This window comes from Puma concolor, chromosome C2, assembly GCF_028749965.1.
Source record: "Puma concolor isolate L17-30 chromosome C2, mPumCon1.1.hap2, whole genome shotgun sequence".
In the NCBI taxonomy this organism is placed as follows: Eukaryota; Metazoa; Chordata; class Mammalia; order Carnivora; family Felidae; genus Puma; species Puma concolor.
The window spans coordinates 64,339,011-64,365,260 of NC_141675.1; the positions used below are offsets into that span (position 1 = coordinate 64,339,011).

At 40.8% G+C, this 26,250-nt stretch overlaps 1 protein-coding gene across 8 annotated transcripts in view; it reads right to left on the reverse strand.

Moving 5' to 3' along the window:
- The window catches only part of TNIK (TRAF2 and NCK interacting kinase), a 405,908-nt gene that overhangs the window by 48,547 nt on the left and 331,111 nt on the right, over positions 1 to 26,250 (reverse strand). For 4 of the 8 annotated variants that reach the window (XM_086674709.1, XM_086674712.1, XM_086674711.1 and 1 more), the window contains 6 exons: positions 18,652 to 18,816; positions 15,998 to 16,237; positions 13,209 to 13,315; positions 4,132 to 4,295; positions 2,026 to 2,123; positions 1,143 to 1,166 (listed from right to left, as the gene is read on the reverse strand). In XM_086674709.1, the coding sequence (XP_086530835.1) occupies positions 1,143 to 1,166; positions 2,026 to 2,123; positions 4,132 to 4,295; positions 13,209 to 13,315; positions 15,998 to 16,237; positions 18,652 to 18,816 (798 nt within the window). The remainder of the gene's footprint in view (positions 1 to 1,142; positions 1,167 to 2,025; positions 2,124 to 4,131; positions 4,296 to 13,208; positions 13,316 to 15,997; positions 16,238 to 18,651; positions 18,817 to 26,250) is intronic. The other 4 variants (XM_086674710.1, XM_086674715.1, XM_086674713.1 and 1 more) reach the window with 2 other exon arrangements.

Consider the following 26,250-nt stretch of genomic DNA (forward strand, 5'->3'; position numbering starts at 1 on the left):
ACCTAAGAAATAACATTCTAAACCACTCTGAATGGTAAGGCAGTCCTAATTCTGAAAAAGAGAGGCTCTTTGGTAAAGGTCAGAAGCATAGGATCCGGCTTCTCCCACCTGCCAAAATGGCGCCATGCCGCGGGCTCAAACTAGCATGAGGACTGCCTCTTGGCTTTCTCAAAATGGTCTCGCACACGTGATCTTGAGTGATCCTAATCAATCTTACGACCGAGGCAGAGCAGGTGCCTTCATCCCCATCTTACACATGAAGAAACTGTGGCCCAGAGAGGTTAGGAAACTGGTCCTGGCCAGTTATTTACTCGGGGGAGCTAGAATTTGAATGCAGCTTGCTGATTCCAAAGCCAGCGCTTTTTCCATGTCGTTTCACAAAAATAGTGCTCAGCAGAGCTACAGCCTTAAAGCCATAATAGTAGTCTTCAGATTCCATGCACTCAGGACTCTTTGCAAGGCCTGTCTCTGAAAACAAACAACAGCACAACTCCACTGTGCTGTATTCATGCAGGTCTGACAAACAGCAGGAAGGCAGTCATCCTTCTTAGCAAGCTACCTAAGATTGACAAAGCCATATATTTTTCTAATGGAAAAATGTCTCCGCAGATAAGGAAATAAAGTCACTTAACTCGCCAGGATTCATTAACTAAAGTTGATGTTGCTGCCGATGCTGTAGTTAATGTCCCACAAAATTAATCTAACAATACCCAGTAACTCCTTGTTCACAAATCACACATTATAAATTTGGAGTGCTTTAGAATGATGTCTCTTTCTCTGTTAGTAAAACCGCCATCCCCTCGCGAGGCTGGTGAGCACAGGTTAAGAGCTCGGGCGTTGCTATTGGAAGATGCTGGAATGAAAAACTGCCAATAACAAAGCACTAATGTTTATCTTTAGCTAGATTGGAACATTGGAAAAGTGACATTTTGGCTTCGAAGGAAGGTCTCTGGAGCTTTACCCGAGTGTCTGAGGGCCTCAGGCTGGCTGCCATTGAAGGGGCTTGCCTTCCAGCAGACCACTCCAGAGGAGTGAGCTTTAAATCTGTGATCCAACAGGCCACTTTTCTGAATGTCAACATCAGGAAATCACCTGTATATTTACATCTTGTGACAGTATGACCAAGAAAAGGTAATACTAACCTCATCTATAGCTTTCTTATAGCTCTGAAAAAGGAGGAACCCAATCCAGAAGAATCCACAGGAGGGGGAAAAGCCAGAAGAAAGAGAGCAGGTTAGACACAAAATGGGAATTGTTAGTACACAACTGATAAATGCAATAGCAGAAAGGGCGTCAACCCCAAATGGGGCAAATTCCCTTCATTATTACTCTCACTATGCTTCCTTACTTAAATATGTAAAAACCAGAGTAAACCAAAAAGCCTTCGCATTCATTTCATAGAAAAGGTTCTCAGAAATTTTAAGTAAAGTATGTGGATGGATAATAACTCATCCCAAGTTAATTTCCAACTTTCAAATATCAGCCTCCATGCTCTTATTTCTGTTGCTAAAACTATCTGGGGTCTGTCATGTCATAGCAGTGAAGCTAGATTTCAAGTTGTCAGGCCCATGGTCAAACCACGCTTATCATGTTTTGGTCCAGAAAAATAGAGTCCTAAAGGCATGAAAAACAGCATAAATTACATTAATTCATATGGAAAATAATATGGGGAGAGGGCAGAGTAGACAACAGAAACCCAAAGAAAGTGCCCACATCCCTTCAACTGCTAGCTTGAACATCTTTTTGCCAAAGCTGCTGAGTAGAAATTATGTTATGATAGGAGTTATTTCCCGCCTTTTTTATTCTCTAAAGTAGTGCTAATGATTGGCAGAAAGCCTAATGGCAGATAGGCAATCTGAGATCTGTCCAGTTCTTTCCTAATCAGGTATTACTTTCTTCTGGATACTTCTAGCATCCATTCTTCTTCTTAATCTCATTAAGTTTTGTTTCATAGTCATGGGTGTATCCCCAACTACTGTGTCCTGTGGCTTTTCTGGTAATTTAAAAGAGTTCAAAAGCACTCACAGCTGGTCGACTAGGTCGGGTAATGTCCCTGGATTCTTCTGGCTTCACCTTGGAAGGCTCATGGGGGAGCACAGGTGATCCTTCCGACTTACTGTTGGCTAGGTAGAAAGACAGGGATCAAGAAAAATAATGTGGTGAGTCTGTGGTGAGTCATCCTTCGGGATTACTCGGGATACATCATTCATTTAGGCAAATCCTCAAACACATCCATGAAAAAATTGTTAGTATTCAGGCAAACGCACTTAGGCTTGTAACCTGAAGTCACTAATAATAGTAAGAAAAACTAGCACGTACCAGCACCACCACCATTTACTGAGTGCTAAATGTGTGTCAGGCTTAATGCTAAAAGCCTTCTATGTCAACTGTCTCATCGAATTCTTGCTGCAACCCAATGTATGGCCCTCTTTTCCCATTTCACTGTTCAAAACAGACTTAGAGAGATGGCATACTAGTCTAAGGTCATGCTGAAATTATGGGCAGAGTTGGTATTCTGTCTGGCTTACCCAAGTCCTATTCTCGGTAGTACACTAGACCAGCTTCTGTGTTAGCAATTCTATGGTTGGTTTCTTCTTGTACCACTTACCCATCAGAGTAGGTTATTTTGAGGGAGTGTTGTGGGAAAAAATAAAAACCTATTTTATGTGATGGAATGGTTTTTAAATGGGGGGCAGGGGTTGTCTGTGTCCTTTAAGGAAGAAAGAATGAGGTGGGGACAGGAAGGAGAGTATTGGTGACAAAGGGGAAGAGCCCCAGAATGGAGGATGGGGGAGGTCCACCAACAGCTACGGAGTGAAGAGTATCTCTCAGATTTTTTTATAGGTACAGAAAAAACAATCTGGCATCAGAGAGATTCTTTTACTGTAAAGTGGTCTTTCATGGGCAGAAACACATCAGGGATACAACAGTGTTTTCAACCCAGAGGAACTAGGGGCCAAAGGAAAGAAGATAAGAATTAAACCCAAACCGGATCAGAGAATTACAATGATACGCATAACTTTAGTTTTCTTTAGTTTTCTCTAAGGATATTAAGATGCTTGTGAATAGAAAAAAGATAAATGAATGGCACTTTTCTCAATTAAGTAAATTTATATTTGAAGTAAAGCAACAGAAGTACACATAGATATGTGCTGCACCACTGAGGTCTGAAGAATGCATATGGAGGCAGCCATATCCCGGTCCAGAGAAATGAGCACTGCACGCCAGATTTCAACCTTTCCAAAATGGAAATAGAGTGACTCTACTTATTTAAAACCTTAAAAAGCTAATATGTGGCAACCTATGATTGTGGCAAATGAAGAAGCTAAGAAAAAGGGCTGGTGGTTTTTCTCAGAGCACAGTAATTTGTTAATATTTATCAAATTGCACTTAAAAAAGTTCTGGTGTTTATTACTTGGAAGCAAAATTATCTTCTGAAGGTTATTCAGAAAGAGTAAATTTTGATTAGCTAGAAGCAATGTGTTGTCATGTGTAATTAGCTGGACATGCTAATGTTTTTCACAAGCTTCCTCATTAATGAAAACTAAACAGTGATAAATGACTTGAATAAACGGTCAGAGAGGCTCATTTTTTATCCCTCTTTGGTAGGAATAACTAGAAGAGTGAAATATACTTTCTAAGTCAAAGAGTTTATTTCTTCTTTAAAATGTGTATGTGTTCTACGTTAGTCTTTACCGAATCCCACTTTGAGAGATCCTTAGTATCATGAAATATATTCACACACAAAGGGAAGACTGGCATAATGGGAAGAGGATACTTGGGGGTACATGAAACTCTAAACAGACAACAAATGGAAATGGGAATTCAGGTGACTCAAAAGTAATTATATTTTCAAATAAGACCAATAGTCTATGATCATCCCGGAAAACAACGTGATCTGCAATTAGAAAAGATTTAGTCCACACTGTGACGTCACACATGTATATGACTGGGGATGGCGGTTCACTCATCTAAGGAGACTGAGGCTCCGGGAAGTCAGGACTCTGTGGCATCACACAGCGGTGGCCATGCCAGGAGCAGGAATCACAAAAGTCAGGAAGTAAATGGATTCCATGCCCCCCGGCTCTCTCCTCCAGGCAATGTTGTTGGGAAAGGTGGGGGAAGGTTTACCTCGAACTCTGGTTCGCTCGCTGGACCCCGCTTGCGATCCAGGCTGAGAGCCTCCTTGGGAGCTGGGCTGGGAGCTGGGGGTGCTGGAGCTGGAGGAACTGCCGCTGCTGGTCCTCTGCAAGGGGCTCTCCAAGACAGGCTCCGTTCTCCGGAGGTCAGGATTGCTGTGTGGAAGGCAGAACACGGTGACTACACCCTGGACACCTTGCCATCCACAGACACAGTACAGTCCAGTCCCACCCCCGGTGCAAAGGAGCAAAGAGAGCACATGTGTGACACTGCACAGAAGGGGTCAACGGAAATGACAGTCATGTCGTCCTCTGTGGAGCTCCCAGCCAGATACTGCTGGATGAGATGAACTCTTGACCCAGCTCCTGGATCATTACACTAAAGTATTAGCTCTGAAATGGTGCTCGTCAAAGGAGGCTTTCTTTGAAACCCTTATTCCTGTGTTCATTGTAAAAAAAACAAAAAAACAAAAAAACAAAAAACCTTGAAAAATATTAAAAGATAAAAGAAGGAAGCAACACATTCAATCTCTGACCCAAGAGACATCCAACTATATTTTACTATTTGGTAGAGTATCTTCTAGACTTTTGTATATACAGAAGCATGCTGTATGTTCGGTTTTGCAGCTTTTTTCCACCCTCCCTTAGCACTGCTTTGGGAGCAGCTTCTTATGCTTACAAAAATAATAATCGCTGCATAATAAACCAGTATATGGAAGAATTAGTTTAACTATTCCTCTACTGCTGGATATTAAGCTACTTCCAATACATTGCCGTGACACATGACATTGAAATAAGTATCTCCAGGCACCTGCACATCCCAGTCACATCTCTTTCCTGGAACTGGGATTGTTGGGTGGAAGGATATGAACAGGGATGAGTGTGTTGCATATGAGTTTGTATGTGGGTGTGTAATGTTATTACTGGTTTTTGTTGAAGTGTATGAAACGGACCATCTTACTGAATTCTTACCACGCTTTAGGATGAGCAGTTTGCTACTTTGTAAAAAAAAAAAATCTATCTTGTTGTTGTAATGTTGTTTTAAAACATTACTCTTGAGGTAGAATAATTCTTATTCACATTCATTTGACATTTATAATTCTTCTGTGAATTGCTTAATCAAGTTCTCTGCTTACGTAGTTAGTGGTATATTTGCATTTTAAATTTCTTTCAGGAAGTCTTTATATACTTTGGCTATTATCAAAAGGAGGTGTGTTTTAAAATAATTATTGGGCGCTAATTCAAGAATAAATACTTTTATAAAATCTTATTATTATTCACCTTTATATGTAAACTGCCCCCAAAATAGTGGTATTTATTTGCTCACTCAGTTGGTCTATACCAAGCACTGGGTCAGGCATTTGAGATATGGTAATGAACAAGACACAGTCTTGTCATCTGCCGGTTTAGCCGGACGCACACAGCCAATTTCCTCCATGCTTCGCCTGCAGTGAGCACAGGGCAGCATGGGAGCATGGACAGAGCCACGTAAGCCACTTTTGGTGATCATAGAAGCTGTCCTAAGAGAGTGGTGGGAAACAGCTGCTGAGGTTTCTATGATTTTGTTATAAAAATAAGCAGCATCCTCAAAGTTTCCACAAAGCTCTTCCTTTTTAATTTATACCTTAGAGGTCTTTTCATTTATATAATTCTGGGCCTAAATTAGTGCATGGATAATTTAGTGAAACCTGCAACTCAAAGCTCAAATCCACTGCCATCCACCTGCCGAGGGCCCCTACATGTTTCCAATGTCTTCAGTTCTCCAAACAGAACTGCACACCTTAGTGTGATCACAGACTATGATTTTAATGCAATAATTCATGTTAAAATGCAATTTTAAGTCTTCATTTTGCTCCCCTCATTTCAAGACTGTCAAGTGCACACTAAACTGTGTGGGGTGTCCCATGTTTCATGTATAAAAATGGAAATAATATGGTCTCTTCCCTTGAGAAACTTGCATTTTAGTGTACCAAAAATCTGGCCACAGAATGACATCATTATAGCAGCAACTGGACCAAATAATTTCTGTTTTGAAAACTTAAGAACTTTGCTTTTGGTGATGTATCTTCCAAAAACATTTGATCAAGTGAGAAAATGTTTTAAATATTGGGTTATTGTAAGACATGGCTGGTGGCTCTGGAAAACATATGTGAAAATAAATATGTCCTCATAACTTAGTAATTTTTATCACATAAATATAGAATTTATGACAATAGTTATCTTAAGGTTTTATGGTAAAGGAGTTGCTAAGTCAACCCAACAGTATGATCGACTGAAGCAGAAGTGATTATCAAATTTAAGGAAAATGTTTAAATTCTCAATATTTTTATAGGACTCCTTTGCATAGTAATTATTTTTGTGAAAACTTCTAGCACTTAATTGGCTAAAATAGATTTGGATCCATACTGGAACTAGCCCTGATTTGGAGAATACCTAAAATGATAAATGTATAATACTTATGCAGTATCCTACCTTTTGAATTTTCCTTAAAGAAACAATCTTATCTCCTTTTATTCCCAATAATAAATTATTTCCCCTGGTCTTGTTTGATTAAACAGTGATGGTCAGGAATTATTTATACATAATTAATAAAGTCCAAAGTTTTTTTTTTCTTTTTTCTAAAAATTGCATTGCTAGCCAACTGTATCACTGATTAAAGGTAATGGACATGCTAAGGCTTCTTGGTAGTTGCTTTCGTTTTGTAGAATGGTAATGTAGTGTTCTTTGTATTTAAAAATAAAAACAGTTATTGTGAGAAGGGTGGCTGTGAGCTCTGAGATATTTTTCTCTGGTGACTGTGGTGTGGTAGCAGGATCCAGCTACTTGCTTGAACACAGCACTCCTTTGGTAATTTAACCAATACCGTTCTGTGAAACAGCTGCTTTGTGAGACTGGTTGGACCAGTATGAGGGATGGAGGACAGCACAGGTCACAGGTGTGAGATGCAGCAGAATTCTAGACGTGAGAAACAGGCAGCGGAGACAACAGTGAAGAAGGCAAATCTCTGCATGCTATGTGTGAAAGAGCCCGTAAGTATTGTCGGAGTTTGGGGAACGATGAATGCAGCCTGGGGTCGTTGAGGTGGTGTCAAGAAGGAGACAGGACTTGACTGGGACTTTGAGGAATAAGCAGGAAGTCTGGGGGAGCGCCTGAGTGAAGACGCAGGGGCTGTGATTTTTCTGGGGCTAGCTGGTGTAGAGAGGACACCCACCCTGATGGAGTACTAAGTCTGTGTTAGGATAGACTGGAAGAGTGGGTCATCCGAAGAAATGGATGCTTTATGCAGCAGTGCCTGTAAAGCTTGGTAGAGCACACAGGTCTCCCCTGTGTGCAGGCTTATGGATGACTGGGGAGGAGACATGCAGGCTGACCAGGTGGGAGGCTGCTGCCATATTGATGATATAAGGCCTGGGCCCAGGCTGTCAGAGAGGGGCCTGGTCATTGGCAGAAGCAGCTGGCAAGTGCATGTGTCTCGGATGGAGCTCAGAGCCTCTTTTGGCATGAAATTAATTGAATCCCATGGGTATTAAATCCGTGACCTGGGCCTCATTAGCACAGGCCCTTCTTACTGGAGCGAACCAGCATGGGTGCTGATCTTAATAGGTTGCTATTTTTGCTGCTGGAGACTGAAAGAAGTATTTAGTGTCTATACAAACACACATAGAAATAGGGGAAACTTCAAAATGCTTTTTCTATGTTATTTTTTTTTTTTTTTGGAAAATATAAGTATTTAAAAAAATTTTATTAAAAAAATTTTAAAAACATTCTAATTTATTTTTGAGAGAGAGAGAGAGAGAGAGGAGGGGCAGAGGGAGAGGAGGAGGGAGAATCTCAAGCAAGCTCCGCACTGTGAGCACAGAGCCTGATGAGGGGCTCAAACTCATGAACTGTGAGATCATGACCTGAGCTGAAATTCAAGAGTCAGACACATAATCAACTGAGCCACCCAGGTGCCCCAGAAAATGTAAGTATTTTGATAAAATGTCATACCATTCATATTTTTCTTTTCCTTATTGTATAGTAATCTGGTCTGGCCTTGGGGCCAAGAAGTCTGAGATAAATGCTTTTAGAGGGAATTTCAGAAGAATTCTATGAAATAATAGATCTCTCTTGTTCACATATCAACTGAAACTACTCAGATCCAAATGTGTAAAAACTTGAAAACATTCATATATACTTCTTCAAATGCTAACTTTTGGTTCAGACATTTGCCATCCCACAGACAATGCCACGGGCCTGTAAAACACACAGTAAAGTGAAGATGTGGCAATTATTTCATTTACTTGAATCATATAAAAAGTCAAAACAGAAAATTAGGATTACAAAGTGATTTCTTGGCCCAAATACTTGGGCCAAGTCTGTAATTAACTGGCTGACTGCCAAAATTCACTTTACTTTGTTCTGTGATGACACAGCCAATGAGAACAAATGAGCCATAGGAAGAGAGGTTTGGGATGGGACAGAGAATTATTTTTTTAAATTAAGCATTTAGTCATTGGGTTTTGACTCGGTGCTTCTGGCTTACTTTAAATCTTTTCATATTCTGAATGTACTTGTTTGATAAAATTTTAATTTGCTTTAGAAGAACACATGAATCAAAGTTAAATATTAAGGTACCTGGAATTTTTTAAAACGGTATTTTAAAAAATGAACAAACCAAATCTTGATTTAAACTCAACTAATCACTCTGACACCATAAGGCATCTGGGAGCCCACACAGCAGGTAGGAACCGCGCACAGATCTGCATATGCATGAGACAGAAGGGCAGGAACAGGTGTGTGGGGTTATGGTGATGGGGTGGAAACTGTCAAAAGCACCTAATGATATCAGTACCAGCTTGAGTAGGACGGTTTGGGGGCTATAAATAGGTTCTATGGGACAACAACCACTAAAAGGTAGTCAATACCACAAGATGAGAATCAATAACCACAGGATTAAGAGGAGCTATTAACATTCTCACTCAATTACATGGTGGGAAAAACGGAGGCAAAATGGAGGCAAAATGAACAAATCAAGAACCCTCTTTCCTTTGGGAACACGATGCAGCAACACCAGCCGTGTTTATTGCAAAACAGGTAAGCATGGCATGGTACTTAAGAGTGTGGACTTTGGTGCCACAGAATGGTTGTGGACAATGGTTCAAATGGTGGCTCTATCACTTAATAATCTTGTCACCTTAAACAATTTAGTTAACTTGTGTTTGTCTCAGTTTTCCTTCTATAAAATAGAGGTGATTATAGCCACTACCTCACAGAGTTGCTATATGGTTTAAAGTTTATTTATTTTGAGAGTGAGAGCATGCACACGCACGAGCAGGAGAGGGGCAGAGAGAGAGAGAGAGAGAGAGAGAGAGAGAGAGAGGGAGAGAGAGAGAAAATCCCAAGCCGGCTCCGTGCTGTCAGTGCACCAGATGCAGAGCTCGATCTCAGGAATGGCAAGATCATGACCTGAGCTGAAATCAAGAGTCAGACACTTAACCAACTGAGCCACCCAGGCGCCTGTTAAATGGTTTAAATTAGTTACTATTTGAGATGCACACTGAAGAGTGCCTCACAAATAAAGATGTTCCAGATGTGTTTCTTAAATAAAGAAATAAATAAAAAAACCCAAACCAATCAGAAGGCAGGGATGCAAGGGGGTTGCCCAGTAACACTTTCCTGACCAGCTAATGTCAGCACAGCTGTATTCCTTGACACACACAACGATTCTAAGACATGTTCTTTACAGGGCTCTTTTTGATTTGGTGTAGTGTGTGTAGATAGGGGAAGTGACATAATAGGGAGTTTTTTTCTGGGAGAAGGAAGGCTTTTGAAAATAGTAAAGCTCTGCTTTTTCCTCACGTTGGAGGCACGCTTGCATCTCCCATTTTAACTCACCTCCAGAATCTTCCATTCAGGGTGCCAAGTAGCTTACTGACTTACACATACTGTTTCCTACATTCTCAGAAATTAGCATACATTCTGCAGTTACTGAATATACAATATCTTGCTTGGAGTTCATTAGTACTTAAATTCAGGAAGCAAAAACTGAGCTCTTTAACCATTAGGCTCTACTTTCTAGTCTTCCTTTTTCCTGCTGGCTTAGCGCAAAAGTGGCTTATTTCTCACTCATATCACAATATACACAGATCAAACTGGTCTCCTTGGTGGTTCTTCCTCAGGTGGGGACTTGGGGACTCAGGTTCCTTCCATGTCCAGACATTATTGTCTTAAATTTGTGGTCCCTACATTTGCTACAAAAGAAGGGAGCCTCTGCCTTCTTCCTATAATTCACATATTTACCTCAAAGCAAAGGAAGAAAGCAAGGCAAGAAATAGAATTTTGCCCCTAGTAATGCCTATAGCTCCAAAGGGTAGCAGGTATGGTATATCCTCTGACCCATGGGCCCTAGACTCAGGTGGTCTTGGTTGAGTCACTGACTCCCAAGGTCCCATGCAGCCCTGAACACAGCAGGTCCTCAGTATACATTTGCTGAATTTAGCAAATGAAAATAATAACAACAAAACATCGTGAATTTGTCCTTTATTAGATGTGTGATTTTTCTTGGGATCCATTCTTACTTTGTTAATTTTCTACTTTCCCTTGAGGATCAATTTAAGGAGAAGGGCCGGGAGGATAAAAAGGAATACTGACCAACAACAAGAAGTATAGTTCATAAACATGGTAAAGGATGAAGTCTTTAAAAGCAACCCTTTGTCATGGCTTCGTGGATGGCCAGTTGCCTGAAGAGTGGTACAAAAAGAACTATGAGAACTTCATTAAGACCAATATAAGATAGGAGAGTCTGTTTTACAGTAATGCCCCCAGCCAATCACATCTCCCATCGTCCGTGCCCTGTGTATTTTCTTTAGCGCACTGACTCAGGGCTTGCCCACATGACTTGTGGTTGCCAATGGGACATCAACAAAGATGACGCAAGCAAAGGCTTGAAAAGTGCTCCTGTACTGGGGCCCTCCCTCTCGGGAGGCTGTCCTGAGATTGCCAAACAGTAAAGAAGACCAGGATGAAAGTCCACATGAAGGTACAGCTGACCCATCAGCTCAGGGCAGCTGCATAAGTAGCCCAAGTGAGACCAGCCAAAAAACTTATTAGCCAACCCAGAGAATCGCAAGAAATAATAAATTGTTCCTATTTCAGACAACAAACTTTTAGGATGTTTTCTTATGAAGCAAAGGCAACCGAAACCAATAAACCAAAATCCTGAAGTAATAAACAGTAAATAACCAAAGAGTGAATAAACCAAATCCTGAAGCTTTAAAAAATGCAATCCAATCTAGACTGGCAAAGTCTGATTCACATCTTAAGTGTTGGTCATTTGGTGATAGCAAGAAGTAGGGGGTCCGGGAGGATTACTCTAGTTGGCAGAGATGGGGATTCTCCACCCCCTCCCCCCCAGTGCCTGATTTTCATTGTAGGTAAATAATTATTACCTCTTAGCTCCCTCCCTCCCTCCCTTCTCTGTAAGCAGAAAAATGTTAGCTGTCGCACAAAGTTTGCATTCTTTGGACAAAGTACAAATTTAAGTGGTTCCGAGGGAAAAGCTCATGTTTTACAAGCCACTGACCATCAAAAGCCAACTATCTTAGGCCCTAGTGTCATTAAAATAACACTTCAGAGGGAACAAAGAGCTGCTTTTTATTTGATTATATAATGATAGTTCTCTTTCTTTTTGGTTGATAGAAAGGAAAAAGATTTTAGTTGAAATGACGCTTGATCTACAGCCGCTAAAATTCTAAGCAACTGATCCCATGACCAGAGCCTCGAGGGCAGGGTCCAAGGGACCAAGAAGCACGGATAATTGGGGGCTTATTGCTGCTCGAAGAGGGGACTGACAAAGTTCACGCCCGTAATCCCAGGGCTGATGCTCCTTTGGCTCCTGGTCACAGTACACTCTGGTCTTCCTCAGCGCTGCTTAGCAACGCCAGCTCAGGCTGGAGCTGACAAGTCACTGGGAAAAAAATGGCTCATTCAGAGCTTCCTGCTATTGGCAATCCCACTCAGAATGGGCTAACTTCTTCGCCCTGAAGGGATTACTGTTCTTAGTACAGTTCCATCTTATTTTTGGACTGACCTCTTTCTAAAGCTCTTCATGTGAAGAGGAATATTAAAGCTTCACGATCAAAAGCATTCCCTATATTAAAGATACGTACAAATAATCATAACTTTCATTTCCAGTCTCTCGTTCTCACTAGCTAGGGAGAGTCCTTCTCTCGTGAACACAGTGAAGAAGAACATAACGGCCTGCCCAAGCTCATCCTTTTTATAGTCTCAGTAGAAACCATTTGCTATTTCAGTTGATCCTAAAAAGTGGTGTATTCATCATGAAAAATCTGAGGGAAGCTCGACAAACTGGAGAAGCAAACGGCATAGAATCAGCTCAGATACAGTACAGATATTGCTTCCTTTCCAGATTCTCTTGAGACCTCTACACCAACCGGTAGGTGAATGCAGTTTCCTCACTGTAGGAATATCCACTGTTGATGGAAAATTCTAGGAGAGCACAGAGTAGCGGTGGAAACATAATTGTATCTCAGTGACCCTCCATAATGCCAAAGAGGTGATTTTTTGCTAAGAAATAGTTCTTTTGTAATTTGTCAAGCTAGGGAGCTCTGCAGCTGGCCACTAATACATTTCTTTGGCAATTACTTTGTAATGTCTTAATGGCTCCGAGGGTACATTTCTTGACCTGATGCTAAAAATCACCTCAAACCAGGCTGTCTTGTTCTGCTGACTTCATGAAATGGCCTCTTAAGTAATGGTTTGGGGTATTCCAACCAGACTTATATTTGCAATTTTACTCTCAAATTTTAAAAATGAGGTACACTTGGTTGGCTTCTGGGATGCCTCACTCACTCATTTATTCATGAGCCCTCACTCTGCACTGATTTCTGTGAAAGGTGACTGAAGAAATAAAAGGTGTATCTTCCAGCCCCACAGAAGCTTACAGTCCAAGTGCCCAGTCAACATGCATCTGAAGTGAAACAAGGACAAAACCAATTTTTAGGAAAGCAATAATGACAGTGGCAGGTGGGGTTTTTTCCTCTACCTTAACCATCTTCCTTCCCTTACCTTGCTCTGATGGGTTGAGATCCCAGTCTGGGTCCCAGAGCACTACCATTTCCAGGAGAATTCTTTCTGGCTAATGCTGGGGATATAGAAGTTGTTCTTTGAGGCACCTGAAAGAAAACCAGAATTCAGAAATATTTTCCATAAAATAGCTCCCATAGGCTCCTACCTGAAAAGCAGCCTAACCCTTTTCTAAAATTTACCAGGAGTTACAGAAACAGGCAAGCAATAGTGTTCATTTTTCAAAGAAATATTTAACTCCCTAAACACAATCAGACAAAAGACACTGGCTGAGGCACATTCAGCCATCACAAAGGAGTATGGTAACTATAAAAACAAATTAAAAAGGAGACCAAGCTAATTATTTTGATTCACTGGGCTAAAATAACCGACCTCCTTTGCTTGTGTAAGAGTGGTGAATATCAGATATTTCTTTGGGGGTACCATCAACTCAGCTGATCATTGGAAATTTCATCAGATGAGAGTCATCCAGAGAAGCTGAGCTACGTCACAACTGATAAACAGGCAAGGAAATGATGACATCTGGGGAGAAACTAGGGTATCAGGCTAGAACTTGGGACATAAGCCACATGTTGCTGAGCTCAGAGAAACTACTTCAATAGATTCTATATGTTTCAATTTCCTAATCAACTTGCAATCACTAATTAGAAACAAACCCCTAGACACTGTGCTTTGGAAGGTCAATTTGCAAATGTAACACAAAACAGGATTAATATTGAAAATACTGGCAGGGTCTTCAAAAAGACTATGTGTGTATCATCAGACACAGAGTAGGAACATGTATCATTATTAGCTTATCTGACGAGGCCTAAGGTGGAATTTATCTATGTCTCATTTCATTAAACATTTTTAATGAAATCAAATATTGTAAGTGTACTAAAGGGGCCCAACATGAGGGAGGAGAATAATACTGTATGAAAGTGAGCAGGAAATGAAAATGTAGATATCCCGTGATAGCTAATTGGGTTAAACATTTGTCAGGTACTTCCGTTTCATTCACTTCTTGGGGCTCTTTTAAAGTGGGTTTGTGGTTTTTTTTTTTTTTTTTAATGTTTTTATTTATTTTCTAGAGACAGAAAGACAGAGTGTGAATGGGGATAAGGCAGAGAGAGAGGGAGACACAGGACCCAAAGCAGGCTCCCGACTCCGAGCTGTCAGCACAGAGCCCGACACGGGGCTTGAACTCACGAACTGCAAGATCATGACCTGAGCCAATGTCGGATGCCTAACCGACTGAGCCACCCAGGTGCCCCTAAAGTGATTTGTGTCTTGCACTAGATATTTTAAAAATGTGCTTTGTTATAACATTATTGGTTACCACATTAAGTGATATTTAAGATTAATATAAATTTTGTTGGTTATTATGATGCATTTTAAGACAAAGACCTAGGAAGATTAGTCAGTGAAGTGAAGCAGAATGGCCAAATCAGAGTTTCCACCCGCTCAAATTAAATATTCCTTCTTCTTTTTGTAAACTTAAATAGTTGTAGAGAAGAAAGAATCTAACAAATTATTAAAACTAAAACCTTTGTATAGATGTAAAATTTTCTCCCAGAGTTATAAATGTATGCCTACATGCTTTCAGAGAGTGGACCACTCACTTCCATTTTCAGTTTTTCTGGCTCTCGTGACACTTCTCTGCCTGTCCTATTTTCCATATTGGACTTTGCTCCCTAACTAACCTTTTCTGATGGCATCTCGGCTTCCGCAAAAAGAGAGCACCAACACAAAAGCCATGATCAGCTATTTTCATTTCCAAAACAATGGAAATCCTGTTATAATATCCTTTTGAGAAGAAGATGAGGAAGCATATTTGAAGATCATTAGGTAAAAAGTATTATTTCTTCCTGGAATCAACAATGGCACTGATCTTTGGAAATTGTGGGACATTCCATTTGTCATAGATCCTATGCTAAGTTCAAAAGAAAGGGGAATCTTGGACCAGGAAAAATCTAATGCAAACATTTCTCCAGTATTTTGAAATATTTCCAGGATGTCTGTAGTGAGATACATGACCACATTACATAACAACTTTTGGAATGAGTAACAACTGGTTTAGGTAAAAACAAAAGAAACCAATCCCAGGGTTATTCTGTCCGGTGGATGGCTAGTCATTTCACCCTACAGTTTTATCCTCAGGAATTAAATTATGACCCGGGCTAGAAGGAACTTGCCTTAAACAGCCAATTTTAAGAGCAATACTATCTTCTGAACACCTGCAATCTGATTTCACTTTGTGTTCTTATTAAAAGTAGGAATAAATCAATTTTCTATTTTTTATCTGCAAGTTTTCAATTAGTCTAGATGTAGATTCAGTCACCAGTGAAAATATCCATTTTTCTATTTCTCCTTTTTAAAGAAAGCTATATACCCAATGTGGGACTTGAACTCATGACTCTGAGATTAAGGGTTGCCTGCTCTACTGATTGAGTCAACCAAGTGCCCTTATTATTCTATTTCTTAATATGGATAGTAAAATAATAGTTTGGAATGCTTGAGATTGAGAGTTCTAATTCTGGATACAGGATAGATGTTTCCAGGTCACTCAATCTATATGAGCCTCCATTTCTTGGGAAATGAAGGTCAGAAGTGATAAATGATAATCCAAGTCTTAGCTTGGGAATGAGGAGGGATGAAAACAGACATGGGCCGTGCTTTGACATTCTCATGCTCCTCATTACCATAAAAGGTCTGGAATAGAGGTAATAATACCAATAAAAAACAATGATGACCATGACAGTAATGATGATAAAAGCAGGCCACACTGTTACCTTTGGTGGAATGTCTTCTTCCTGTCGTAACCAAGAGCTTCGGTCAAACTTCTCAATGCGGGTGGGGAGAGGAGGGTTTTCAGAGGTGGGATCCGAGTTCTGGCGTGGCATCTCAACACGGTGAGAGGTCACGTTCAGAGCCTCCTGAAACCCAGAGAGGCCCTTCGTGGGCTGCTCATGCACTGACTGGGAGGCGGTCAAGGCAGGTCCCTGGGATTTCACAGCTACAAGATGAGGAATCTAAGCATCGAACCAACATTAGAGCAACAGGATTAGAAGAAAGAGTAGATCAGCTAGTACCTCATTCAGTGGAAGGGACAATCAAATCTTAGGGAGGACAAAGAGGCCATCATAGTTATCTCCAGCATACTTTCAGAAGCTTTTCCAAATTTCCCATTTACAGACATATGTAGGGCTGAACCAGGGTGCTCGGCAAAAATTAAGTGATTTACTCGGGATTGCTAAGAAGTCAGTGAAATGAGTGTGGCGACAATGAGAGCAATTTTCAGTGAACATTTACTGACCAGCAAGATAACGTATTTAAATATTTTTCTTCTAACATGATAAACTTCCTCCTTCAACACCCTTAACCTGACATTAGAGAGTACTCTGTAAAACAAGAAATGCTCTGAATATCTTACTTCTTAAGAACTCACTAAATTCACCATGAGGTAGACACAATTATGTCATCATTTTACACATGTGAATGGAAGGTCTAGAGAGGTTAGATAACAACCTAGATCTCACAGCTTATAGGTGCTGGAGCCTGGATTGGAACTCACACATACCTCATGGTCCACACACCTAACTCTGCATTATTCTGTTTTCCGGTAAGCTGGTTATTACCACCCACGATACTATGTATCTCTCCACACCAAGATGTTTTTTTTCCGAGTTGTAAGTCACACAATTTGGCATGCATTGATATTGTTCATGCAGGGAAGACATGCCATCTTCTGGTAGAAATGTGGCTCTTTAAGACAAATTATTAGGGGCGCCTGGGTGGCTCAGTCGGTTAAACATCCGACTTCAGCCAGGTCACGATCTCGCGGTCCGCGAGTTCGAGCCCCGCGTCGGGCTCTGGGCTGATGGCTCAGAGCCTGGAGCCTGTTTCCCATTCTGTGTCTCCCTCTCTCTCTGCCCCTCTCCCGTTCATGCTCTGTCTCTCTCTGTCCCAAAAATAAATAAACGTTGAAAAAAAAAAAAAGACAAATCATTAAACTCAAGAGTTCACAGTGCTCTTGACCATTAGAACTGCTCACATTTTATTGCTACTGCTTCTGTAAGCCTGTCTACTTCTCCACCACAAAGGTAAATTACCTGGGGATGGGAGCCATGTCCAACATGGTATCTCTGAGTCTAGCACTTTGCCTGGCATGTGGAATGTGGTCAATAAATCTTGGCTGGGAAAACACCTACAGTACTTCCTAAATTCAATAAACACTAATCTAATATCTGATTTGTGCAAGGGGCCTATCAGGCCCTCTCAGTGCCAGACCCCTGAGGGGCATTTCCACAGTCCTCTTCCATTAGCCTAGCCCCATTCCTTTTGCCCTTGAGGTCTTACCCCTGGAGCAGCCTTGCCCTAGCCTCTTCAGACCATCTTTGGTCTGAAATCTGAAATATTATTAATTATAGTTCAGTGAAAATTCTCAAAGTCTAGTTCAGGTGAATGTTATGCTTCAACCAGAACAGAACTGTAACCAAATTTTTCTTAATGTTAATTAGCATGAAATATAATAAACAATAATATTAAAACAAAGCATATTTTACAAATAGAGCACAAAACCACAAACCTACTTCCAAAGAGTTTTCAAAGACGCGTGGGTGAAACCAGCTGCATTATCACCTTTGTTTTTCATAAAATTCCATTCTTTACTTCACTTCCTATTTCATTTTCAGTATTTAAAATTTAAGAAGCCTCCTAAAACCTCCAGAAACATCTCCCGAAGTGGAGTACCTTTTTTTCTTTTTTAAATAGCTTACAACAGTGGCTCTCGAGTCCTAGACTGCATAGGAGCACCCTGGGGGCTTGTTAAACCACAGACTACCAGGCCCCCACAGAAGGTTGGAGCAGCAGGTCTGAGGCGGACCCAGGAAACTGCATTTCTACCAACTTCTTGGGTGACGCTGATGCTAATGGTCCGGTTTCCCTTTGGGAAACACTGGCTTGGAAGACACAATTTTATCCAAGTTCATTTACTTTTTCTGGTTAAAGATCATACCAAAATCCCAATGAACAAAAGATAATATAATAGTTTATATATAACATATATATATGCATATATATATATATATATATATTTGTGTGTGTGTATACATATACATATATACACGACTATTAGCTTGGTAATTATAACTACAAGTATGCTTGTTCCTACCTTGCAGACACTCCCATAGGTCTCCAGTGAGGCCAATTTACCAAGAAATGACTTTGTGGTTGGCTCAAAGTTAACGATGGGTTTTTTTTTTTCTTTCTCACCCCTTCCCCGTCCCTCGAATCCAGTGGGGTCTCCTCTATTTCTTAGATTCTGTATTAAGGGCCATTGTTTGACTGGTCCGATGTGTGAATCCAAGTTACAATCCCCTGTTGTTTTCGTAGGCTTAACTGTACACCCTATTGAAATGGCTAATGGAACAAAGGGGAGAGGTACCTGGGGATCGACTGGTCTGAGCATGGGAGGTGTCCGAGCAGGCTGAACCCCACTGATACTGAAGGACTCCGACCTTGGAGGCAGGTTGGGGTCAGATATTCTGTTGGCAACCTTGTGAGGCATGGCAGGTGAACTCTGCCGGTTGAGCCTTGACCGCTCTTCTACCTGGAAGCAAAAAACAAAACAAAACAAAACAAAACAAAGAAAAACAAAACAAACAAGAAAAAAAAGGTGCTTCAATGGATAAATGGATAGAAACTGATTTGCTTCCTAATAAGGATTATCTGTAGTCACCTGCACAGCCATTTTTGTGTCCCTCTGGTCAATTTGTTTTAAGGAACCCAAACTCTTCATACCTGTTCTGCATCAAGAACTTCTAAAAAAAGCTATTTTCTGTCACAGTAAACCCTAGCCCCCAAAACACAGAACACATAAGCCATCTGGTACCCAGTTATCTTGTGCTGTTTCAGTGAACTGGGAATTTGGGACCCACTTAAGAGTTTATCTTGCACTGACTGGATATTGTCTTACCGACTGGTCGGTTGCAAAGCCATGGCGTCAGTGAGGGAGACACTGGTGGGCATTAAGATTGCTTGGGAATAGGGGTGCGTGGGTGGCTCAGTCATTTGAGTTTCGGACTTTGGCCTCACGGTTTGTGAGTTCGAGGCCAGCATCAGCATTGAACCCTGTGCTGACAGCTCAGAGCCTGGAGCCTGCTTCAGATTCTGTCTCCCTCTCTTTCTGCCCCTCCCCCACTCACACTCTGTCTCTCTCTCTCTCTCTCTAAAAAACAATAAACATTAAAAAAAAAAAAAAGATTGCTTGGGAACAGCAGAAAACTGCTTTCTCATGGGACAGGAAGGGAAGACCACTAATGGTGCGTTTCCTCACATGCCCTACTGATGATAAAGCAAGGGGGTGTTTCAAGCGCTCCCTTAATGAGCTGGACTGTCTTCAGCAGACTTCCTGTATTGTTTCTGTCTTTTAGGATCCTTCCCTTTCACTTGTCTCCCTGCTCCCTAAAATATGTCGTTCCATTTCCATCCAGAACTTCACTGCCTTACTCTCCACCCTCCTCCCTGTTTGTCCACGTGTGACATTCATTCTTGCTTTTCCCCTTCTTCTCTCCCCGCCTCCAACCCTTTTGCTTCTGTGGCCGCTTCATTTCCCTTTCTTGCTGAGTCTCTCCCAACCCAAAGCAGATAACTAATCAGAAGTGTTTCATAGGAAAGGCTCACAGTCCCAGGGAATGCCCTTTTTACAGGTAAGATTCCCCTCGGCACATGTCTGCAGCAGACTGTCACAGAGGATATTTCCGAATGGAAATTTAGATAAACAAGATGTTGAGGCAGCTGGTGGCTCAGTTGGTTAAGTGTCTGATTCTTGGTTTCAGCGCAGCTCACGATCTCACAGTTTCATGAGTTCGTGTGGGGCTCTGCGCTGACAGCACAGAGCCTGCTTGGGAGTCTCATTCTCTCTCTCTTTCTCTGTCCTTCCTCTGCTTGTTGCTGTCTCTGTCTCTCTCAAAATAAACAATCTTAAAAACAAAAAAGATAAACAAGATGTTAAGAACTTTGACGACTTTAAGAGGTCCAGGACTTTTCTTTCCGATCCATCCTTTCCTGTCCTTTATTTCTTTAGGGTCAATTTGACAGCTGTATTTTCCAAACCTCCGGGGCAGTGCACCCACCCTGATGACTCTTCAGTGTGAGCATTAACTCTCTTCTGCTGACTCACTGATGAGTGTTCCAAGTGTCTGTCACAGAACCCACATGCAGGTCAAGATATATTTGCATGGAGCTCTTTATTCATTTCACTGCCTGATTTGAAATTAAAATTTTTTCACAAGAGCTATTCTTCCCCTTCCTTCTTATTTCATTAGGAATCTTTCTAGAGGCAGACTCAGTCTCATATACTGAATAAGTCTTTTTTGTTTTTAAACTGTCATATAATTGCAAACATTTTAACATAAGAAGATATGCTGCAGAACAGAAGACCATCCCCCACCTCTACTTAGGGATAACTTAACATGTCCTCTCCCACCATGGCTGTGCAGGGTACATACAACTGGCATCCAGCTGACTTTGTTTTTGCAATTCCATGTCCCAAGAGCTTTACCACATACCAAACAATGTTAGCTATAAAAAGCCAGACGTATAAACCAGAACATGTATACCTTGTGTATGCGTGCATACAAAGCATTGCACCAGCAATAATTATTTGGCTATTGCACTGAGCAAAAGAAAAGAATAAAGCCAGTTTTGAGCTGAGGTCATAAAGAAGACAAAGTCCCATGAAGACAGTGGTAGATAAACTAAGAGGAAGGCATTCAATGTATTGCTTTTCTAAATACTAGACTCCTTGAAAAAGAAAGTGACTATTCCAGGCCACTGAAATTGGTCAAATATTAGCCATCTTCTTATTTCCACGGAAGATCATTAACAGATAAATCACGTGTACAAGCATCCCTCACCGTCCAAACTCCCCCAGTCTAAGCAGGTCATTGCAGTCTGAGCTCAGGAACCCAAGAGATTCAGATGCATTTTCAGAGAAATACCTGGCTATCCAATCGATAGCCACCTGTTACCCAAAAGTCAGGAACCAAATATATTCAGAGAGTGGGGAATACTTGCCATTATTTTTATTTTTTAACTGTAAAATACACTCCTTATTAAACACACACTTAGAGACAGCACATTAAAAACAGCAATTGAAAAAGTCTGCCTTGAAGGGATGGAGATGAAAAAGACTCCACCTTGAGCAAAGAAACCGTTTTTGAGATAAAGAATTTTTTTGGCCAACAGCCCGCAGCAAGCTTCCAGTAAAGGAGGTATTCTCACCACAGGCCATATGGGCCATAGAGCTGCCATGGGAAATGAACAGGGCAGAAAGTGAGGTGCTGATTTTCATAGGAAGTTAATGGGTTTGATTGGTCGTGTATAAATATTACTAATGTACTTCTAGCAAAATCTGGTTTACACACTAAATCCTACCATTTGTATGTGTCAGGTTGTACCATTCTAGAATATATGGCATAATTAATTTATGGTTATATTTTGCAAATTATTTCAGGATGATTCAAAATCTGGTGAAATTTCTTGGGTTGGAACTTGTCCAACGAAATCTGAAACTCTATGAGAAAGGTGCAACAATGAGCCATCTGGCTATATACTTTGTCTCAAGAGAACCTTGTCCCAAAGTTTTTAGGAAGATAATGTTGCCCACTGCTTTTGCACCAAAGGAACAACATGAATATTGGAGCAAAGATATCAAATCAAACATCCTAATATCAGACAAAGGAGAAGTTGGGTAGTGTACTTGGGTGCAGGCCCTTCCTGATCATTTTGATACTGGGCAAAGGGCTGTCTCCTGATTCACTACATCTTACTTTCACTAATCAAAAAGGAGATAGATATGTGAGGGAGACAAATAAAGCAGGTGTTTTTTTTCCACACAGAATAAGGATATTTGTGATTAAACAATGGGGTACAATGGAGATATATTTCGATCTGCCTTGCATGATATCAAAAGTCTATTACCTGAGCCTCTGCTCCAAGGAGATGTAAAATGTCAGAAGTGCCACCAAAAAAGAATGCTCTGGTAGCAACAGATATAGAAGGTCAAGGTGCCGGACCATGACAACAAAAGATATGTTACAAAGGATTTCATACTTGTAGGGATTATCAATGAATATAGAAAACAAGATTAGGAGAGGCTGATCAGTTTTAGGATAAACACGATTTGTTTCTTATTAAAAGGACTGTTTGAACATCAAAATGAAATTTGGGGAGGTTCAGATCATCTCTGCAGAGATGCTGTACTATACTGGATGGCTCAGTCAGTTAAGCGCCCAGCTCAGGTCAGGATCTCACAGTTCATGAGTTTGAGCCCCGAGTCGAGCTCCACGGTGACAGTGTGGAGCCTGCTTGAGATCCTCTCCCTCCCTCACTCCCTCTCTCTCTGCTGCTCCCCTGCTTGTGCTCTCTCTCTCTCTCTGAAAATAAATAAACTTAAATAAAAGAGAAATGCTATGCTGTGTTTTATAGCATTATAGGGAGAAATAAAACCATAATTATAGTCTCAGAAATAAAACTCTGCTCCAGGCAGCACTGTGTTGTCCACTGGGTTCAATGGGAGTGATGTCTAAGGCCTCTGAGATGCATAAAGGCTATATGAACACAGAAGACCTGAAAATAAATTTGTTGATTGTAGGGTTTCAAAAAATTTCTCAAAATAAATAAAAATATGTTTAAGCATGTATAAAAGGAAATATATCGATGTCAATTGTTGAAGCGTTTTGTACGTTGACAACAATTCATAGCTTACAGTGTCTCACTTAGCAAAAATGAATGATACCTGCCGAGAGAAAAATTTCAAAACAAAATTATAGAAGTAATCTTTTAGATGTTGACAGCAAAAATATATTTACTATGTCACATGGGTGCATTTTTATAATATTTTATACGATGCAGCTTCTGTGGGGTCTACGGAGGCCTGGAAGGCCTTACTTAGAAGCTTATACATGGTGAATTGAACATAATCATACGGGAATTCCTTTTTTTCAAACTGAACAAAACAGTTTGATGTTTTTGTCTTTACTGCAAATGTTGGAGAAAGAGAAAGAAGTCAACAAATAACTTTTAAGTTTAGATACCCTGGCCCTGTATTCACTGGTCCCATAAAGAGTTGAGTCACATTGTCCTCTGGCAAAAACCACAGGAGCAAGATGGTTACTGAGCGAGACTGGGGATAGCCCTTCTCTGAGGCCCCTCTGAGGATAGGGGAGACTCTCATTCATATGACATGTTTAAAATGCGGTCTCATCTGAAGACAAGAGCCGGGACTACTCTTCCACTATCTACTCTTAACCAGTGACTCCAAAGAAAAGTATAGGTCTTCATGGGGATGGGGATGGAGCGTTTAACTTAAAAATAACAAGGCAAATATTATAAGCTGAGAGGGAATGAAGAAGTGTGCATGTATCACTGGGGAGAGGGAGGGTGGAGGAGATGGGGACGCATGTGGGCTGCCCGTGTGAAGTACACACCGGAAACAACAGAGGCAAACACTTACTCCTTGTGGGTGACAGTGACCTTGGAAACAAAGTATGACTGTGTTGAATGCTATCTTTCATTTGTATCTGCATAGTGCTTATGGTTTCAATGGCACATTCATACACACAATGGCCCAGGGGCCTTCCCGAAGGCAGGAAGTGCAGATGGGGAAATTGCACCCCAGGAAAGCTCCAAGGCTTGTTCCATGTCACCCAGCCAGGAGGTGGAAGAACTTGAACTTGACCTCCTTATGCCAAATCTTAAGAGAGAGAAGCAGAAACTGAGGAAAGAAGGGAGCAGAGCTATAAACTCTCTAAATGGTCATTTGAAACTCATATATAAAATAACATACAAAAAGGAAAAAAAAGAAAACCCACATCACTATTGAGTAGGGAAAACCAAGTAGAGGAGTTCTCATATAGAGGATTTCAGAGTCCAATGGGCCGATGAAATATAAAGGCATATCTTGGTCCATTGTTTGCCAAATAAAACCATGGCCAGATGACTGGAATGCATCACAGAGTAAGAACATGATGGAGTATTGAAAAAAATTAAATACAATTTCATACAGCATTCATGTAGAGACAGCATTCTGTCACTTTTGTGTGTTGATGAAAATTTGAAGAAAAAGTTGGGGAGGGGCACACACAGTTACTGCCAGGCCCAATCACATGCCAGTTTAAGGAAAGGAATCTGCTCCATTGTTTAAATTTTTTTTTTTAAATTTTTTTTTTTTCAACGTTTTATTTTTATTTTTGGGACAGAGAGAGACAGAGCATGAACGGGGGAGGGGCAGAGAGAGAGGGAGACACAGAATTGGAAACAGGCTCCAGGCTCTGAGCCATCAGCCCAGAGCCTGACGCGGGGCTCGAACTCACGGACCGCGAGATCGTGACCTGGCTGAAGTCGGACGCTTAACCGACTGCGCCACCCAGGCGCCCCTGCTCCATTGTTTAAAAAAAAAAAAAAGGTATTATAAGAAAATAAATCCTATCTTTCAAAAAGTGGAAATGAGAAAGAAAAAGACCTTCAAATTTTGCTGACATTTAACAGAATATCATACTGATGTTTTTACAGAACAAATCTGATTTCCATCCCAATCCAGAAATGGCAGAGAATTTGAAAGGAGTAAAAATGTCCTCACCCTTCCTTTCAATAGAGACATAAGTGTTCCTCCCTGGCTGAAATCTGAAAATCACAGTCAATGTAACAATCAGAACAATGTAACAATCAGGAGAGAGGGAAGGGGCATCTGGGTGGTTCAGTAGGTTAAATGTCCGACTTTGGCTCAGGTCATAATCTCACGGTCTGTGAGTTCGAGCCCCGCATCAGGTTCTGTGCTGACAGCTCAGAGCCTGGAGCCTGCTTCGAATTTTTTGTCTCCCTCTCTCTCTCTCTCTCTCTCTCTCTGCCCTTCCCCTGCTCACACTCTATCTCTCTCTCTCAAAAATAAGTAAACATTAAAAAAAATTTAAGGAGAGAGGGAAGAGCTCAACAAGATTTGCAAATGATCGGGTATTTTTATTTTTCTTATTACACCCAACAGATTAATGAGAAGGCTAATGAGAAATGCAATGATGACTTACGTTTTACAAAATGAAACAAAAAAATCACAGAGGGTGAGGCATTATAACATTATACTAGCTAATGAAAAACTGTTGATTTGAAAAAAGGAAGAGAAAGAAGGGATGAAAAAGTAACCAAAGAAGGAAAAACCATTCTGGTGAGGAGGTATAGACATGGGTTAGAAAACAAGCACTGGCATAAGTTACAGAGGCTGCCAGGGGAGAAGACAGCTGGGGGTGTCTTCAAGGGCACAGGGGCAAAAAAGGCCTAGACCCTGCACCACAGGGGACCGTGGCAAGGATAATTCCAATTTTATACCCTGGTAGAGGATGCATTAGAAAAAGAAAGGGTGCCTTTTATTCTAACTGCAAAGGAGAGTTTAACCTAGGTTATTTTTCTTGGTTGATAATTAAGATACTGCTAGGCTAGAAATTCCATCCATATCCAAAATTTTGAAAATATTTTACTGTTCAGCTACTTTCAGCCCCATCTACGTCACTACTATAAGGACAAAAGTCTTTAAATAATGCTCTAGAAGAGAAGTTCATGCATTGCTACGAGAAGCATTAAAAGGTCAGGAAGATAAGGATCCTCATACCCGTTTTTATTCCCATTTTAAGAAGTGGGTGTTAAGAAAATGATGAAACAAACCAAAGCACACAATTATTTGTTCTTATTTGTATACTAGTTGCTCCAATCCCAAATTTAGCACTGTCATTTATTCTGTGATCTAAATGTTTCATCTTCTTCTAAAATGTGAACACCCACTCTAAGACTTGGGAATTGTTTCATGGAATAGATTGGTTAGTTGGAAGCTGGATTATGTTAACCACACCCAGAAGTACTGGACTAAATATGAGCCCCAGAAGCATGTTCCCACATATGTCTAGAACTGCATGAAGCCCAAAGAAGAGCGCCAACTGCCTGGAAACCAGGGACCTTGGAAGATGTCACCCACCAGCAGTGGCTCAGATTTATG